The following is a 22,089-nucleotide window of genomic DNA, read 5'->3' on the forward strand; positions in this document are numbered from 1 at the left end:
GCGGCGCAAACGATACTACCGGCAGAGCACGCGTGCTGTTAGGCCCGACGCTGCCGTCGCCGCCACCGTCACCGACTCACAATAATAATAATATATAATATTATAATACGTACAACAATATCTGCCGAGCGCCTTTGTCCGGAAATGGAATTATTTTTCAGATTCATCCACTCATTGTTTAATGCCTTTTTAATCAAATTTACACGCACACGTGATTTTGAATACGATATAGTTTCTTCAAATTATTTTAATCTACAGACAATAAAAATATCATAATATAAATACCAATATTATATTATATACCTAATAGTATAGAATCAATAGATGATAAAAAAAAGAACCAACTTGCGTCACAGACGACCGACATAGGCACAATCAACATCTCTCCAGGTTGGAGTTGCTATTCGTCCCCGTTTTGTCGTGACACTACCAGTTTTCATTACACAGACCCGATATCATCTTTCAATTTTCTGACGTAAAAAAGTACCAGTTTCCAAGAATTAATCCCGACGTGTTATGATGTATGTTTAACTAAAAATAAATATATATTGAAAAAAAATGTTTATTACTTTTGATACAAAATCTAGCCGAGGACCAATCGTCGTTACTCGCTAGGGTTTATTATATATATATTTATCTGTATATTATTTTTATAATGTACACATACATATTAAACTATTAACGATTGTAAATCTTGTATCTTGTGACAAACGTGATACGATGTCAGATACGTCATACCATACGTTTTAATAGGTACGTTAAATGGTTTACATAATTTATTTTATATTTATATATTTTATATTCAGAACGGAGTGATAAATGTATTGATTTTACATTTTTACAATGATGTGTGTGTTTTTTTTTTTTGTATGTCTGTCATCAGTCATCACGTTTTGGAGTAGTAATAGTGCTTTGATTTTAGACTTCAACCCCTCTTTGAAAAGGAAAATGAATCTAGTTGATACTTTAGGGGGTCAAAAGTAAAAAATTTCCAGTAGTTTTCAAATTGCGTCAGAAAAAACCTTGAAAAAGTAACGGAAAATGAAAATTTTTACGCATAACCATAGTTTTTGCTGTAGCTCAAAAACGAATCTTTGAGAATACTTGAAATTTTCACCAAATATTTATATTAACATTATCTATTTACAATTATAAATTTTCAAATTATTTTGACTTTTTTTAAGCTATTTATAGACAATTACAATTTTTGCTTTATCTAGGTTTAATTTTTGAAATACCGGTAGAAAAAAATTGGCATTCTAAAAAATCTTAAAAATTTAATAGAAGATTTATTATAAGTTGTACTTATTATAGTAAAAAAAAAACCAAAAATCGTTAGTCCCAATTTTTGTTTATAAGCATTTAAAGTTCAAGTGTTTACGAAAATTGTCAAAATCACGAAAATTTTCAAGTAATTTTGAAGTTAAATATTCATAAATTTAAATAAGGTTAAAAAACCCAATACCAGGTTCTATATAACTTTTGCTTCAAATAACTGTAAAAAAAAAACGACGTGTCAATATAAAAAATATTTTATAAGCGTTTATGAAATTTAATTTTTTACGAAATCGCGTAAAATAATGATATATATTACAATTATTTAAATATAGCTAATTATATAATATATCCTACTAATTATCCTAGACTGACAAATCATTTACTTTCAAAATCGTTTTTCTTATAAAATGATACCTGTCATTGCATTAAAAATTAACACATCAGTTATAGTGACCTACTCTCCATCTCTTATATACAGCAGAGCAATACCCACTTGCCCACCCTTTTTTTTTTTAATACGTGAGTTACCAAAATTCTATAAAAAATATTGAGTTCTATCACATATCACAATGGTTAAAAATTAAAAAACACAAACTTCTGGTTGATATTAGAAATATTATTTATATATTTTATATTATTTTTTTTTTTACTTTTTATCTAAATACTATAAATATAAATCATAAAAACAAGAATTATTGAATACCAGATGCTCTTACTAAATGAATAACATTTTAAACCAAACAAAGCAAAAATGAACATAATTAAATAAAATGATCATATAAACATTTGGTGAAAATTTTAAAAATCTACAATTATACATGTTTGAGTTACATCGAAAAAATAAAATTGAATTCGTCAAAAACTGAATTTACGTAAATATTCCTATTTTTTCTCATTTTTTTTCTAAATTATTTCGAAAAATACTAAGAATCGTAACCTCTAACATAAAAACTTTATCCAATTTGTTATCAAAAACTACTTTCAAAATTGAAGATTGAAACATTTTATTGAATATCTAGCTGTCATGTACTCAAGTTTAAAAAAAACATTCTATTGTATTTGCATTATTTTAAAATGAAAACATTCATCGCTCCGCTTTGAATCTTAAATCAAAGATAAACGGTTATTGAAATAAAACCAGTATTCAACAAAATCTATACATATGTATTGATTTTACAATGATGTATGTATTTTTTGTCTGTAATCACCTTTAAGAGCAATAAAATATTTCGATTTTTAACTTTGTGGGTGAATTGGATCTATTTGATACTTTGAGAAGATCAATAGCTGTTATTCAAATACAAATAAACGAAGTTTGACATTTTTAACAAAATGTTTAAATTATCATTTTCAAAATATTTTGAATCTTTTTGAGTAATTTATAAACATTTTAAATTAATTTTTTTCTATAAATGCGCATAAAGAAATTTGAATTGATAACAATACTTGAAATTTTTACGAAATTCATCAATATATTGTTAATTAAGAAATTAAAACAAAAAGAAAATATATAGCCACAATACTTTTTTAAATTACAAATTTTGAAGACTAACAAATTATTTTATAAGTAATTAGAAAATTATAAGTAAATATTTTTTATATCAAAGATTTGAAATGTATATCTAAGATTCCTTATTAGTTTATCAATCTATAACAAAAACAAAAAAAATACCTGAAAGTAATTGAGTCATAATAGCCATATTAATTTTATAACCAAAATTATTGTTTATAGATATTTGAAGTTCAAATTTGGATGAAATTAAATAGTCTAACGACGATTATAATAATGTTAATTATTTTGTTTTAATTCAAAAATACTATTCATTTAATATAAAATAAAAATGACGGTGTAAATATTTTTAAAAAATGTTTAAAATATATAATAACAGTATCCAGTATGTAGAAATACCTACGTTCATCTTTAATTATATACTACGCAGGTTTAAAATATTGGTATGTTACATATTTTAGTGTATTGGTATATCACACTTTAGACAAGTGCAAATTTAATATAGATTAGTACATATAAAATGCAATATTATAATAAAAGTTATTTTATATCTGATATGCAACAAAGCTACTCACTTTTCCCTTTTTATTATTTAATACTTTTTACTGTGCGCTGTAAAGAACCGAAGCGTCCATCGCATGTATAACCGAATTCATACATTCAGCAGAAAAAAAATATAGGTAGGTATCTAATTTATGAAATCAGCAATCAAGTTTTGCCGATTCCGTGAAATTGGTAGCCAAGTTGCCGATTTCACATATTTGGCAATAGCGTTGCTGATTTCAAGAATTGGACATAACATAATATAATATATGCATTCATATACGTATAAGTAGGGATACAATTGTATGAGTTGGTTATGGGTAATGTTTTGCGCCTCTGTAAAAACTTTTAAGCTCAGTTTTTCATTTTAATCCTAGTAAATGTGATTTTCAGTTTTAACATAATATACATATACATAGGTACAAGCACCATCAGTTTGACAGTTTCTCAATTCACGGATTTATCGAAAGATGTGATTTCGCTAACATGAAACATAAATTGATAAGAAAAAATAACGACAATAATTATTACAATTATTAGGTACGACGATGACAATAACATATTTATTGAAATACGAAATGAAAATCTAATCGAAAATTTATACACAAAACTAGTTTTTGGCAAAATGGATTTTTTTTTAAATTTTTGTAATTCGAAAATAAATGATTGTAGACACTTGAAATTTTTTCCAAATGTTAATTATACTTATAATAGATTCTAAAATGAATTATGAAAATTTTTATGTAAGATTCTAATTAAACGGATGAATGCATTTATTTTACAACAATATATATTTTATTTTTTAAATTCATTTTTGAGTCTGTGAGTCTTGAGATTCATTTTCTCGAAAAAATTAAAAATGTTACAATATTCACCTTTAAGTGCGATTTAAAAAATTGAAACAATACAATTGATTCAAAAATAAATAAATAAATAACTATATAGATACTAGTTATTTTCACAAGATATTAGTACTATAACTTTTAAATTATTTTACATCATTTTGAACATTTTGAAGACTAAATTAGAAAATTTCTAGTTTTTTAGACTTTTTTTATATATGTTGATATGAAATTTAAAATATATATTTTCATGGAAACATTTTCTTTTGTTAATTTAATTATACAGTTTTTACCGTTCAAATAATGTAATATTTATTTTTATTTCTGAAAAAAAAAATAAGCAAGAATTATTAAGAAATTTCATTTATATTGATAGGTTGGAAATTGAACAATTTCTCCGCCAAAAACTGAGACCAATTTTATTTACACTGCTACACAACTGCATGTACAGTAAATACAATAATTTCGACTAACGTGCACGAAATTGTACTTTTGTGATCGTGTTTAAGACTATATCACAATACTAGATTATAAAAAGGCATTAAGGATGTAATATTATAGCCCATGTTCTTAAATAATTTACCAAAAGGCTATAATTATATAATTATTATTGGTATTATTGCACAAAATAATTGGTTTCACAAATCACGGAATAAATATATTCAGAAAAAATATGTGTATACTTATTTTTATACGCATTTAATATCATAATGTAATTTATTGCAATCTGCAGTCGGTAATTTTTTAGTGATTGGTAGGGCTGGGATTTGTATGTAAATACATATTTTTACTAAAACATGATAAATAAAGTATTGCAAATGATAAATTCATTTCACGTGATTTGCAATAAGATAAAACATATTTTATTTTACATGTTTTTACATATTTCGTTATAAATACATATTTTAACATTATTTATAAAATTTCTGCTTTTTTTTACATATTTTGTAAATTTTGACAATTTTGGTGATTTAGTAGTATTTAGTATTATAACATTTATATTTTGATAATAGTATCCGTAAAAATTGTAAGTGTATGCATATGAGAAATAAGTATTAGTTAAATATTAATAACTTGATTATAGTTTATCTTATTTGTTTCTGTTCGATAACCATACATATCTATGATCTTAGATTATACTTTATATTCAACAATTATTAGACAAAATATATTTACGAACTTTCAACAGTGTCAGTACTTAAGTTCGCATGGTTGTGAAAATATCTAAATATTTTATATTTTTTAAATTAAATTGATTAGAAACTAAAAACAATTAATTGGATATTATTCAAAAATTATTTAGAATTTTATTTTAATTTTACACGTTAACATAATTTTAAATTTTTCTTATTAGGTACATATTTTCTATTTTATACTACATACTTTGACCATTTTAGCTACATATATATGTACATATTTTTGGTTTTTTATTACATATTAATCCCAGCCCTAGTGATTGGTATAGAATTTGGTACCTGCTACCTAAAACACGAATACAATTTTACCACGTCAGTATGCCACTGCCACCACCAAAAATAAAATCATCAACTTATGAAAAAATTATTCTTGAATTATGTCAATGGTATCCAGACACGGGTAAACATACAAAGAATAAATTGCATTGGGATATAAATAAATATAATTAAGTTAAACTTATAATCTAGAATAGTAGAATCTAGTATAGATAATAAAATAGATAAATTCAAGTTTTTGCATATCGATAGCAATTATAAAAAAAAAAAAACAATTTTTATAAAATAAAAGAATTATTAATATTAGGTATATCATTCATATAACATAGTTATTATCCATTTTAGTAGTAGGTATCTAATGGATTTAATAAAAAATTATTCAGAAATCTAACGAAATATGATCATGTATAAAAAAAAGCCACATTTTAAGAAAATACTATCAGTTAGGTACTACATTCACATTGTATATAGTCCACTTTTATACTAAATATTTTGGCGAATAAATTACTAATTCTGGATTTACAGGATTTAAAATAAATTTTGTTTTTCATTATAATTTATAAATGAAAATACTTCAATCCTCTCCTAATAATTATATTAGCATTTCTAGACGAATTTTGAGATATTTTGATTCTTTTGTGTGAATTACAAAAAAAAAGAAGTTTCAATTTATGTATGATAAAATTTTTCTTTGTGAGTAAAAAAAGATTACCTAAATTTAATATACGAGGTTTTTCATAGATTATTATTACAGTCTACAGACATTAATAATTATTTAATTATAAAAAATAAATAATCAAAACTTCACGAAAATATGTAGGTTTATGTCGTTTATGATATGTCCGTTTCCCGTCTTAGACATGTAAACGTAGAATCTATATAAAAGTATGAACAGCAGTTCGGTGGTTCACTTAAGTTTACGTAGCCAAATACCCATAAATAGTACCTACGTTTGTTAGGATGTCGTTAAAATCAAGGTTTATTTATTTTACAAAAAAAATATTTATAAATACACCTTGAGTAAAACAGTTTTAGATCCAGGGATACTTATATTTTTACTGATAAAAAAACGATATTAAACTATATAGACCTATGTCTTAAACGACTTAAACCAATGTATTAACATATAGGTAATTTATGTTTATAGTTTTTTATCAATGACTAAATAAAATAACTCAAAATTTCAATAAGAAAATGATCATCCATGGATTTCAAATCATTTAAACGTCATCTAACTACACTAATTGTTACGTGGATAAAGATAAGTACAATCTCAAATTGTGAAGTTGAAATGAAAAGAATTGTTGAGTTCAATTAAACTGTGAACACTATAACCAATTTATGACGGACAAGAATATTCTAAGTAAGTGCTGTTATAGAAATTAATGCAATATTTTATTTTTAGAATTTAATAATAGCAGATAGATAGTTGTGTAATTTTATTAAAATTACCAAATCGATTAAAATGTTATTTTAAAACATGTTTTTTACGAGCATTACGATTATTTCATCATATTTCGGTGCATACTATATAAATTCAATCCCTATAAAATGTATTACCAACTAACTAAGTCTTAGGTGTAATTGTGATAGGTACCTGCGTATTTTACTAATCCTATATAAACTTAAAACCAATAAAAGTCACAAAACATGAAAAATTGTAATTACTAAATAGATTTTCACTTTTTTATGACAAAGTATAATATTGGTATTGTATACAGCTTAATTTATCTTACAATTTAAAAAAACTGATGTAAGTACTTACTTAGTTACTACTTACGACCATGAATAAAGATAAAATTAATACATAATTTATATATTAATTCATGCTTACGACTTATGACTTTATGAGCAGGGTTTTGAGACTTATAGCACTTAAAATCATTAAAATAAGACCTTAAAAAAGCGCTTATAAACATCATTATAAGCACTCAAATAAGCATTTAAAAAACTTAAATTTGAACAAAAATATTTAATCAAAAAAGAAAAACTTTCTTTTTACACGATAAAGCAGTTACTAAATTTAATTTGTAACTGTGCTAAAAATAATATAATTAAATATTACAAAAAATATTGAAACAAAATGATTAGGAAAAGTTTCTAACTAAAAATCAAAAATAAAAACAAATCTTTATATTATAAAAAAATCAAACTTCACTTCCTAGGCATTTTGCCTTATTGTTTATAGATTTTCTGAAAAAAACCATAAAATTAGAAAAACTGGTCAAAAAAGCAAAAATAATCAGAAAAACTGGAAATAAGTATCTTTTTAAAAAATTGTTGAAATTTCATAATTGAACGTGTTGTAACATGACATACACTTCTCCATATAGCACTCTGCTACATATTTTTAAGTAAATCCATAAAATAAGCAAATGCTTTAAGTCACGAGCCCTGGCTTTGGGCTTTGAATCATATGAGATAACGTCTTATGCTTACCTATGTGGCTATGTACCTATGGCTAGAGCATAATGTAGGTACAAAGAGAGAATTGTTTTTACTATTCAGTTTCCACGGAGGTAACGAAAGCACACTGTTTACTGATACGACATAATATCTATGACATATTTTGTTCATCGCTAAAACGATCCCGAAAAAAGATTAATTATTGTAAGTACCTATCACGGCTTAAGATATACTAATATATATATATATATGTATATATCAAATTAAAAATATATACTACCTATATAATAAGTAATAACCGTGTTAGTAACATTAAACCATTTAAACCGCTAAAAAATTCGGTCATAGATAAGAGCAAACATTTTTGATTTTAGTAAACACTCCAATGTTGTTTTATATTATGTGTTGTGTGGTAAACACAGTTTTGACATAAAATTATCGCCAAAACGATTTTTATCTTACCGTTTGCTCTCGGTACCTCCATAAAAAGCCACTTAATTTATCAGCTGTGAGAATTGCAATAGAAAATTTGCTTGTATATAATAATACAACTATGGTTAAAAGTTCTCATGATAAAATCCATTTATCGATGTTCAATTTAAACAGTCCTTAACACTGTTATTGTAAAATAATAAAATTTCGAATAAATGCCAATTTGATTGATTATCTTTACTTTTTTATTCTGATAACGCTAATCACCTTATTGCATTCACTCCATTCGGCACCGATAACTTAAGTCAAGAATTTAGTTACTATTTATTTACATTCGGATAAAAGTTTAAAAAAAACACTCACTAGTAGTTAAATATTATCATTTATTTCGTACATACAATAATCTATTTTGAGTTTCAAAAACGAAAGACAAAACAGCATAGATAATCATCTTAAATGAACCTAATACTTAAGTCATGATAACATATAATTGCCGGCCTATTCATTATTACTTTTTTAAGTCTACAAGGTGAGTAACATAATATCTAATATATTTACTTTTTGGGTGTGTCAAAATTGAGATGTTCTCATTAAACGTTGTTTTTTCTAAATTATATATTTCTTATGTTTTTCATGTTGGTTTATTGAATTTCTTCAAACACAAATGTTTAAGTTTATGATAAAGTTAACCAAAAGATAACACTAATTCAAGATTACCTAATGGGGAAAACTATAACAGACTTATGCAATGGATTTGATACATTTAAGGTGCATACATATCTTAGTTACCAATATATATTTTTAAATATATTGACTATCAATTTTTAATTTTTTTTTAAATTTATTTAGGTTTTGATAACAACTGCTCTAGAAAATGGAACGATTGCATTTGATCGCTGGTCTGATCAAATGCACCAATTGGTACTGGAAACATGGAATTCCAGATCCATACAAAATATACAAGAAGGCATACACTTAGGATGGGAACAATTCTTAGAAGCATGGTTACAAACTAAGTGCACACTTCAGCAATACGACTTGAATTTTGTTGTCGATGCCCTGCAATCAAAAATAATCTACTTAACTGGCAATAGTTGTAAGTTAATTGTATGATGTTACTACGTGTTAGTATTTTATTATAATATTGAATTCGGTATACCAACTTTTTATAATTTAATATAATAGTTTAAAAAACTAAATTTTAAATAATATTTCTTAAAACCAAATTTAAATTTATTATGTTATAATATAAATAACTAACTAAGTCAACTTAAATATTTTTTATAAATAATATATTATCTAATAATATTTACAAGTATAAGTTATGATCAATTAATAAAAATAAAAATATATTTTATTGTTTTCTTGAATAATACATTTAATATTAATATATACCAATAATATAGGTACCTAATACAATTTAATTAATTAAGAGGACGTTAACCCGCATGTGTTGTCTCTGTCTTACTAATGTAGATCATAGCAAATCTGCTGAAAGAACACATTTTGTGATATTAGCTTTAATATTAGAGTAAATTTACCTATTATCAAATTTAAAGGTAAGAATATTATCTAGGGCATCTCATAGGCTTTTATTGATATCTTAATTTTTAAGTGAGTTATGATTATGCAAAATATTAAAACTTTAAAATGCTCGTAACTCGCTTAAAAATTAAAATACCAATATAAACCTATGAGATGCCCTAGACAACATTATTGCTTTTAAATTTGATAATAAGTAAATTAACTCTAATATTAAAGCTAACATCACAAAATGTGTTCTGCTGAACAAAAATTTGCTATGATCTACATTAATAAGATAGAGACAACATATGTGGGTTTATGGGTATAACACCCTCTTAAATTCCTTTGGTTTAGTATCCCCTTCAAAAATATATAAAAAAAATTGTTAAAGTGATAATAGTTATTAATTTAGTTTTAATGTAAATGTAAATGAAAAATACAATTCTCATTTCTCAAATTAATTAATTATGACTTATTATGTTTAATTTAATTTATTCTAGTATATGTATATCTAAAGTATTTATTTACTTGATAAAAAAACCATTAGAAAAAATGACTTACAACAATAAAATATTGATACTTTTTATAATTTATACTATAGGTAAATTTATAATTAAATATTTTGAATATACTCATCAATGCCATAGCCAGGGTTAGATTATGTAACACACATACCCTCACATAAAATGTTTTTTTTTTTTTTTGTTAACTGTTTATAACAAACATTTTTTTTTCTATATTATTAATATAGATATTTATATAACTCAATATTCATTATAATCTATGATAATGATAAATTATTTATGAATAGTAATGATAAGCACAGATTTTAGATAAAAAATACAAATGGATCCCATTTGTGTAGTGAACACGATTATAGTTTGATTATTATATATATCATTTTAATTTGTTTAGCTGTATCAACATAATCTCTTTTATTTTTAACTATCCTTTTTATATAAGGTCACTAAGGTCAGGTATGACTTGTTTTATATTTTGTGTCTGATAAAATTTAAAAGTTATGATCTTAAATTCTTAAGTTAGTCTTAACTTATCTTGTTAGTAAATAGTAATAATATTCGAAAAATTACATTTTTTGTTTCAACACGTCATATTGATATAATTATATTATATAATACATTAATCTATGGTTTACAATAATATTAATATTTATACAGTATTATGTTTAATGTATGGATACCATAGTTGTTAACTTAGTAGACGTCTAGTAAACACTTAATAAAGGGGTCATAAAATAATAAGTAATAAGTAGATATACTAATATTGAAAAAATTTGAGAAAAAAATTAAGCCCTCCCCCCCTTCCCAAAAAAATCTGGCTACAGCTCTGATACTCATTATACTTTTATACTAAACATACAATTGTATACATTTTTTAGTCAATCGAAGTCATGTCTATATTGGTTTTGCTGGTTTGTTTGTCGGCAGTGGAGTTGGATTTTTAATTGGTGTAAATATAAAGCCATCTTCCATCACAGTAACACATATGAAAGCTGCATCAGCAACCAGTTATAATGGAACTGAAGTAATTTCTTAGCTTTATTTTTAAAATATTTTAATTAATTTATACCTTTGTATAGAGCATAACATTATTAGAAGATGTTGTAACACCAGAAATTACGGAATCTAATCAAGTAATGATAATGGTTAGAGCTGCTGCATTAGATCCAATGGATGTTTTAGTTGCATCTGGTTATGGATCATTTATAAGAAAATTTTTAATTAAGCATACATTACGTGTAAGTATACAAACTAATTTATATATATCATGTTTACAACTGTTCATGTAATAAAAGAATACCAATGATACAAGCAAACCAATGTTTAATATCTCTATTTTATAAAACACAACAAAAGCAAGCTTATAAAATACTTTAGAATAGAAAGTTATTTTAATACTAAAAATCCCACTATTAAGACATATGAAAATAATATTTTCAAGTACCTACATCTTTAAGCCTTTTATTGTAAACTATTTCAAGAGAAATTTAATCTAATTTTAAGTTACTAAAAAATAATATAGATCTTAAAATCAAGGTAATTTAAATTATTACTTTGCATTAGTTAGAACATATCTAACATTTTCTATATTAAATATATAAGAAAGTGATATTTATAACAAACCTTAGTAAGTATATGACTAATGGTTAACAAAATTAATTTTATCAATTTTTTTTATTATTGTTATTATTATTATGTTTAGAAATCAATGCACCGAGAATTTCCAATTGTATTGGGCAGAGATTGTTCAGGAGTTGTTATTGACTTAGGATCAGATGTGCGACGTGACATAAACATTAATGATGAAGTTTGGGTGTCACTGCCACCATGGTCTCCTTGTGGTACATTGTGTGAAACTATAGTTGTGTCAGATAAATATGTGGGACACAAGCCGCAAACATTAACCCACGAACAAGCAGCAACACTTCCATACTCAGGGTCGTTAGCATGGTTGGCTGTATTTCAAACAGCGAATTTAAATCCAATGACTGCTATAGATAAAAAGTAACATACTACTTTTTAAATGATTAGTAATTTAGAGTTAATATTTAATATTATTGATTTTTAAATTTTTATCGGATAATATTAGTTACATACTGGTATAAATCAAAATTTAAAACACAATCTTAATATTTTTAAATATATTAATGTAAACACAAAATATGTTTAAATTCATAATAATATAATCTAATACTATATTTTTGTTCACACTAAGTGATACCTTGTAATTTTAATATATTTTATGTTTAACAATCAACAAATAACCAAAATTAATTTATAATGTTAAATATAATATTATTATTATTATTTTGTGATAACTTAAAATTTATGTTAAATATTTATATCTCACCAAAGATAGCCTTATGCCTCATTTTCATAAAAGTGATTAATTTTAAAACACATATGCCAAGTTTAATAAAAAATGTATAAACTTAATAAGCTATTAAAGAAATCATTATCTCACTATTAATTTATAAATGTTAAATGACTATTAATGCAACCCGAAAATTTATTATAAATACTACTTTAATTAGATTAAAAATAAAAAATACAATAATTAACTAAACTTTAATTTCACAGTAAAAATAGTATTATAGTATCTTGTCTAATTATACAATGTACTTACTTTATTCCCATGTCTTATCAAACAAGGTTAGGTTAGGTCAGGTAAAGAGTTTCGATAACATTTTAATTTATAATATTTATAAATCATAACTAAAACTTAAATAAATATTTTATCATCATTTCTCTTTGCAAAGCTACACTTATTGTAAAATTACCTAAAATTGGAATTTCACTTTTTAATTGACATATTTAATCAATTGACAAACAATCTTGATTGGCAAAATATTGATAAATACCAAAGAAAGTACTTTCCAATTAACCAAATAATAAACCATCGTAATACTAGCTAATTAAGAATATTTTATTCTTTCCCTCAGTCCCAAAGATCTTTTGAAATCTCTCATAATTTCTAGTGAAATCCTTAGCACCAGTATATAATTTTGAAATAAGGTTTGAGATGTTTAAACAAAACATGTTTAAATCTCTAGTAATAATTTTGGCGAAAACTGTAAGTCAATACAATACAGTGGAATCTTGATAAATCAAAATTCAAAGGAAATGCAATTTTTTGACTTATTGAGGTTTTAGGAAAACATATTATTATAGTTTTCAATTATTATATAGTTATAGTATATACAGTCATTGTATTACAGTGTGTATTGTTATTGTTATTATTTTAAATTAATTACTAAAAAATTATGATAAAAAATGTAATTAAATAATTAATAATTCTTATATCCCATACCACTGTACGTGTGTACCTGATCGATCCCAACTGACAATACCTAATTTAGTGAAAATAAACTGAATTAAAAATACAATAATAAACGTGATTAAGTAAAATTATTGAAACACACAAATAGATTTGAAAAATGATAATAAAAATTATCCATCATTATCTGTCTAAATTCGGGACAGAATGTTCAAATTATCTATAGTTATTCTTTCGAGTAATCAACATTTTAGCAAAAGAATGGTATTTATTTTGACATCAAAGTTCCACTGTCATTGTATTTTACATTTATTTTTTTATTTTAATACTAAGATTACTAGTTTTAAGTACTCTTCTTGAAAATTTAATAAATGTGAATTAGTATTTATTTTTTTTATTGCACCATAATAAGTACTTAAATAGGAAAAATATAGTTTTTTCAGTTCTAGAATAATGAATGCATGCATGTTATATGCTATGTGCATTCAATTTACAAATTAGTCCATAGTTATTATTAAATTAAAAAAATGAGTTATTAATAATTATTATTTTCAGGATAATTGTATACTGTGGAGATACAGGAACAAGTTCAATAATTGTTCAATTATGTTGTTATTTAAAAGCAGATGTTACTGTTGCTTGTCCAAGCCGAGTATGTTATTTTATGAAATACCTTGGTGCCACCACCACTTATGAAACTGAAACTGTTAGTATTGACCAATTACTTAGTACTGCACCTAGCGGGTATGTGGAATTGTATTTTGCTTTAAATGTTACATCGTTTATTAAAATATATAATTTTTTCATACTTTTAGGTTTGATTATGTATTCAATACAGCTGGTGAACATAAATACAGTCTATGTAAACAGTTGTGTAGTGCTTGTGGTATAGTAGTCCCTATTGGACCGCATCACTTACCATCTGATTCATATGGTTTTTTTCGTGGATTTTTCTATATGCAATGGTTAAGGTTGGTTTATGTGAGTATACTTCTAGAAATAATATTTAAAATCCTATTTATTGCAATCACAATTAATGAATTGAATTATATTTCAGATGTTTAAAGGTAACAAAAATTGGGATCATTATGAATTTAACTCTACCATATTAAATGAACTTGCCAGCATGGCGAATGATTATGTTCTTAGACCAGTGTTGGACAAGACATTTATGGAACATGAATTGGAACGTGCATTTAAGCATTTACAAAGTAGACAGACTATTGGTAAAGTAGTAATGAAATTCAGGTAAGTCAAAAAAATATTTAAACTTATAATGTAATAAATTATAAACATTAACCCAAATAAAATATTAAAAATTTTTTCAGTAATTTAAATGGACCTACATTGATGCCCAGATCATCAGGAATTTTATTTTAGTAGATTCATTTGAATTATACATTAGAGTTTCTTTGAATAATGTGTTTAACTTTTGATAATTGAATATTTATCGTTGTGTATGTAATAAAAAGAAAAATAATTGTATTATTTTAATACATGACATTTTTATGTCTTTTTAAATCAATATTATTATTGATATTATTTTATAGTTGAATAATCTGGCTTATATAAGTATAGCCTTGGACAGCACCCATTCTCTTTGGAGTGTTACTTCATTATTTCAATCACTACATTGTATGTGTTTTGCTAAGATTGTTTTATAAAATGATTTTACGACTAAGGCTGATCATAGAACGCTAAATCTGACGACAAAAGTCAACATAGTCTGATTTATTGAGAGGTGTGGTTGCTACCCAAAGTTACTCTTATATAAGATACATTATAGATATTGAAGTATTTCTAGTCTTAATTATTCTTAGTAGAAAAGAATTTAAAATGATTTCAATGATCATTAAGTATTTTATGATATGTATTCAAATTGTGTATTTACTTATTAAGTAAAATATTTCAATAACATAGATTTAAAAAATTAAACTTTATTTATATAATTATTCTTATTATTTATTGTCTTTAAAATTATTTAAACTGATATTATTAATAACAATTTAATAACTTATTAACTCATCATGTAAAATAAGTATTATATAATAATTTCTTAAATTGCTTACACTTGTAGCTAGAACAAAAATAGCATTAAACTTTTACGAACAATTTTAATAATGATATAAACTATGAAAGTAAAAGATCAACTAGTCAGTGCACTGCTTGCCGCATTTATTTCATACAAATCTAAAGTTATTGTAAATTAAAAGATATTAGCAGTGGTGTATTGGAGGGTATACGGCGTATACTTCTTAATTTTTTTGTTTAGCGTATACTCTCTAAATAAACGACGATACGCAGGTATACGGCCGTATAGCCCCCGTATACCTGTTAGAATTTTCAAAAATGAATAAAATGCACTAAAAATACTACAAAAATGACTTTAAAGCATAAAATTCCCTAAAAATACAAAATAAAAACTGTACTATTAAATTCTATATTTGATGAATTGAATTTCTGTAAAGACGAGCCTCGAATGTAATCGTTATAAAAAAAGATGCAAATGCATCAAGTTTTGGGCCCTAGCAATCATGATTAGTGCACTAATCACTAAGTTATTGGTAGTTAGTAACTATTCTAAATTCTTAGACTGTACTATTTTTTTTTAAGTTAATCTTTGGTCAAAGTGATAGGTACTGATAATTAGAATAAAGATTGTTAGTTAATTCGAGTGAAGCGAGAAAAAATTTTTTTTGATTCAATGTTATAGGTATATCATTGACACCTAAGATCTAAAAGGCGTATACCCACGAATATTTTTAGCAATACACCACTGGATATTAGGTACTTCAATATATAATACATACTACTTATACTAATAAAAAAAAGATTGATTTTTGAGATAAAGAAAATTGAGAATATTTACAAAGTATTTAAATAATTGTATAAATTATTATTTTATTTATAATGGTTTTTTTTTTCTATTTAATAATTCTGTATGATAATGAAAAATGTGTATGTTAATATACCTCATCAAATTTTCTGTTATTTTATTGGTTTTTAAAAATGTAAATATTTTGACTATATACATGAGAATATCATTATTTAATAATTACAATATATTAAATTTACATTTAAAATTAAAAGCTCTGTTAATTATTAAGAACAATGCACTTGTATCTATACTATGTAAATAATTATAAGAATGTCTATACAATTTGTGAAAATTGTCAAATACTTTATTAAATTATAGTATTTCATTATGTATTGAAAGAGACTTGCCTCAAAGCTTTTTCTAGTGGTCAATATATAGTGGGTAGTTGTGGGCTGTGAACTATTATTTATAGTATTTAATATTTATATTTATTAGAACAAGACAATGTGTTTTATAAATAAACATTTCACAATTTATCATAGTTATTATATAAAAACATTTGTCTGAGAAATAATAACTCATTTATAATACAAGTATGAATGAACCAAAGCCCCTCGCCCACTATTGACACTATTTCAATGATACTTTCTTGTTTTAATTTTGTATGTATTAGTTAATTTATAAGAGTAAATAGTATAATATGATAGTATAGTATCTATCAGTGGGTACCAAGAAATGGCAACAATATCAACTCAATAATATGTTTGTAGTATAATATAGGTTCATATTTATGATTTAGCAATAGAAACATTAGAAACTATATAGATAACACTTTTTTTTACTGATTATGTTTTATATTTTTAGGTATTATATGTAAAAAAAATAATTTATAATTTGTATTTACAATAATAAAATTGTAATTATTTTTTAAACCATACTGCACATATATATTTAGTTTGAACTATTAATATAAACAATATAAACAGCTGTGGCCTGTGGATTAATGTTGTCAAGTGTAAATAGTAGAACTATTTTTATTAGCTACATTCATTATTCAGGTTTTGAATAGTTATAATAGAAATAGATATATAAGGCACTGATTGACTTTCCTGCCAATACGCGTTCAGTGCTAAAAACAATACAATTATTCAAATAAACCAATACATTAAGTACAACCTATACTGGTTATTGGTTAATGTATGAATATTAAAATTTATAAATATAAATAGAGACAGAAGTCAGTGACAAAAATAAATCACTGTTACCTATTCAGGAGAAAAAAAATTTTAAAAGTTCATCGATAAATGTATATTGATATTGGTTGACATTTAAGTTTTTACTAGATACAAAATACCTATTTTAAATTATGAGCGAGATGATGAATTTTTCTATTGATTTTACAATTATATTTGTTTTTATGTGTCTAAACTCCAAATGTATTTTATCGCGTAGGTATAGGTATGAAAAACAAAAATTGTTTCACAAAATCAGTTTTTGACACAATTGATTTTGTTTTGTTGTTAAACCTAATTCAATAACTAAAAGGGACCTAATCGCAAGGTTTTAATTAAAATGTCCAATACATGTTATATAGGTAATTATTAGGTATATATTTTCATAATAATATTACATTTTCAAATTAATAATAATTTATTCTTTATAATAAAACGAGGCGTAACTCCTATGATAAGTACAATACTACAATAAGTGCATGTGATATATTATATAAAGGTTAATAATATAATTTAAAGATTAAATAATGTATAATGAAAAACAACTTCAATACTTGAGATGAGATTTAATTATTTTATGTATCGTATATTCGTATCTAAAAATAAATCAAATACGGGGTATTTGTCGTATAACGACATTGCTCTAGAATCTAGATTCTAGATAGAGGAGAAGTATAGAAAGTAGTGGGATACCTCAATACCTGGCCATCTGGAAAGATGGTAAGGAACTAAGGAACGTTAAAATAGATGTGTTCTAGACTACTTGGTATCTACAAGTAATACCACTGATTAATATGTAGTATAATGTAAGTAATATTTATTCGTGCCTTATAATTTATTAAAATATATATATGTCTTGTTAAAAGAGGGCCCAAATTAAGAAAGGGGCCAAAAAAATTATAGGCACCCCCCGAAATTCAGGTCTGCGCACGCTTATGGTTCTAGTAAATAAGGAGAGTAAATTATATTATGGTAAATGGTAATTTAATAAGCCTAAGAATAAATGAAATACACACTGCTTCACGTCTAGAAGTCAGTGTAGGCAAATTCAAAGTAGGTATACGAAGTAGTAAAGTAGTTCATCGTAATATTTCCATATTCCAATTAAAAATATTAAAAATACATTGGCATATTTTTTTATAACTATTCTATGTCAAAAGTTTAAGAAATTTCGACAAAATCGGAAATTTTTAATAATTTCATACTAGAACTAGATTATTACTACTAGGTTTTCTTACCTATAAATTTTAATTATAAAAAGTTTGTCGAAAAGTCACTATATATATAATTGTTTATAAGTGTAAATAGTGTAAATATTTCAAAATTTTAGATACTACATTCGTAAAATAACTATTTCCTCTTAAACAGTTTTTAATTTTTGTTGTAATTTTATTTAAGTTTATATTATCATTTTCTATTGATGACATTCTCAAAATATTTGTCTCTTTTTAAACTGTAAACTTGAAAAATATTAATATTTTCTTCAATTATTAAATTAATTTTTTCATTTTGAAGTGATTACATTAGTTTTAAAAAAATTTAAAGATGTATAAGATCACGATTTTTTTATAAGCAAGTGAAATTAAAATGTCGACAAAATTCATAAAAATCAAAAATTTAGCAAATTATTTTTTTGTCGACAATTTATACAATATTCAATTTGCATAGCTTTGGATTGCAAATTTAATTCAAGGTTCATACTAGTTAAAATCTAAAAAATATACAAAGTAGGAGAAAAGTATTTTTATTGTCATTTTAAGTTCAAATTTAGAGGAAATTAAATATTTAAACGAATAATAACAATTTTAGTTAAGTATTTATTTTGCCATAATTTAAAAAGATTCATGTGTACTTAAAACAAACTTTTAGTGTGTGTTATTATAGTACCTATATTTTATACAACAGCGATATTTTCAAATTTCATTTTTCAGAATAAATTTATTAATTCAACTTACCGCATTTTTCTGATTTGTATTTTGTATAGTAAAATAGATTAATTAAATAACAATATAAATATATCATAAAATATATATAGGTACCAAGTACGCAATAAAGGCTAACTGATAGTTTTCGCTCAAAATCGTTTTTCGTATACAATCGTTGAATTCAAATTTAACTCATCCATTAAAGTGACCTAAATTCATTCGACTCTTACCGTATATCTAAAAGCAAAGTGAGGTACTGATTTAGTTGACGCCCGCCAGCCCGCGCGCGTATTCTCCCACTACTACTAAGGCAAAGTTGGGCAGTATCTTCGATACAACTATATGAAGTATCTTGTATCCTGTATCGCGATAAATTTTTAGAAAATATATGGAGTATTTCATAAAATAATTTTATCGAAAAATACTCGATACATTAATGCGACACTTTGAAAAATTAATATTTTATGATTATTTTCACTCGCCTATCATCTACCAACCGCGACTGTTTTAGTATATAATATAGGTATGTAAAAAGTGCGGCAAATTTAAATTTATAAATACTAAAATTTAATTAGAATTATCTCCCGGTATAAACGAAGCTATTTTAGCCACTTTTTTCCATCCTTGTCACAAATTAAGATGGATCTCAAATGTGCATGACCATGAAAAAAATAGAATTAAAAACCTATGTATACCTAAAAGCTGCAGATAATATTACTACTAATAATTCAACAAATTTTAGTGATGAAGATGACGACAACTTTATTGTTTTTCCATCACAACCAGAAACTGTTAAAACTATTAAAAAAGCTGACTTGAAAGTAATTAGTTTTTTTAATGATACACATAAATATTTAAAAAATCTTATCAATTATCCTACAATAAAAAAATTATTTATTCGATTTAATACCAACCTGTACTTTTCATTACCCGTTGAACGTATGTTTTCCTGGCAGGATTTATTCATAATCCTACCGGGAATTATCAGATATCGCATTTGAAAAATTAGTATTTTTAAAAGGAAACAAGACGTTATATTATACTAAATAAATAAATTATTAGTTTTTCAGACGTTATGTACCTATACAATATAAATTAAATTAAACCCTGACCAGTGAATATTATTATACATTTATATAATACATATTAGATACATAATTAAACATTTATAACATAGATACCATATATACTATATAGGTAATAGGTATATCTCGTATTTTCGATGTGCTAATCATCTTTTATACAATTTTTATTTTATATTACAGATAAAAAAGGTTCACACGATCACAAATTATTGGTATTATTGTATTTTCCAACCGATCGGGTTGATATGCATCAACGAAGCACTCGTTGTTTTTATGATATATGCCACCAAAAACCCATTGCTGCGGCAGTATTCAACCTGCATAATTTTTACGCCTGACAAATAAACTTTCGTCAATCTCAACTATAGGCAACCAGCACCTGCTAGTTTTGGATCATCGCGAGACAATTTCCATATACTTCTCGAATATAATTGTTCCAATATACTACAGTATCTATAGCTTTTCTCAGTCCAAATTCACGTTTACAAAAGTACACCGATGTAAGTTCATGAATTCAACCATAGATAAAGTGAACAATAGTTGATAACTTTACCTTAGTACTTTGTAGCCGATTATTGGTCATAACACTTTTGTCTTTTCGAAATGATCTTAAATGACATCGCCACTTTTTTATATCTAAAACAATGATGTGTCAATTGACACGAGCCCAAGTCGTATGAATAATATTTATATTTTGCAAAAAAAATTATTGTCGATGAATCATCATACACGTCACTGGTCACTATAAATTTGTCGAAAATGCATGTTTATTTTTAGTAAGTACTACGGTGTTATATTATTATGCACTATACGATATAGGCACTACAAAATAATATATATAATATTATATAATACAGTGTTATTGCGCCTACCTTATATCATTAATTTTACCAAACATTATTCTTAAAGTATCCAATAAGTAAATTTTTAACGTACATATATATACCGAGACACCGATATGGCGATAGCGATATATCATATTTTTGTATTTATTGTGTTGTTTTTATTATTTTTAATACCGCAATTTTTCGTACTTTTTTATTTGCAGTATAAAAGAAAAATCGTATCAAAGACGATTAGCACATCGAAAATACGAAAAATATAAGTGGCGGGCGTCAACTAAGCCCGAGTGGCGGAAGAATACGCGGGCTGGCGGGTGTCAACTAAACCAGTAGGTACCCAAAGTGATTACCTACTTTACTACTTCCATCATTTTATATTATT

General features: G+C 24.8%; 1 protein-coding gene across 2 annotated transcripts; it reads left to right on the forward strand.

The window, feature by feature from the left end:
• The first annotated feature begins 8,658 nt into the window (after positions 1-8,658).
• LOC132926599 (reticulon-4-interacting protein 1, mitochondrial-like) lies at positions 8,659-15,330 on the forward strand. Of its 2 annotated transcripts, none has more exons than XM_060990970.1 (10): positions 8,659-9,012; positions 9,157-9,251; positions 9,333-9,579; positions 11,407-11,552; positions 11,608-11,766; positions 12,231-12,532; positions 14,361-14,549; positions 14,621-14,786; positions 14,863-15,053; positions 15,134-15,330. In XM_060990970.1, exons 2-10 carry the CDS (start codon positions 9,204-9,206, stop codon positions 15,183-15,185), a joined length of 1,500 nt encoding a protein of 499 aa, XP_060846953.1. In that variant the 5' UTR covers positions 8,659-9,012; positions 9,157-9,203; the 3' UTR covers positions 15,186-15,330. The 2 variants fall into 2 exon arrangements, with proteins under 2 accessions (XP_060846953.1, XP_060846952.1); XM_060990969.1 differs by having other exon boundaries at positions 9,169-9,251.
• Positions 15,331-22,089: the final 6,759 nt, after the last annotated feature.

The sequence above is a fragment of the Rhopalosiphum padi genome, chromosome 3, assembly GCF_020882245.1.
Source record: "Rhopalosiphum padi isolate XX-2018 chromosome 3, ASM2088224v1, whole genome shotgun sequence".
Classification (NCBI taxonomy): domain Eukaryota; kingdom Metazoa; phylum Arthropoda; class Insecta; order Hemiptera; family Aphididae; genus Rhopalosiphum; species Rhopalosiphum padi.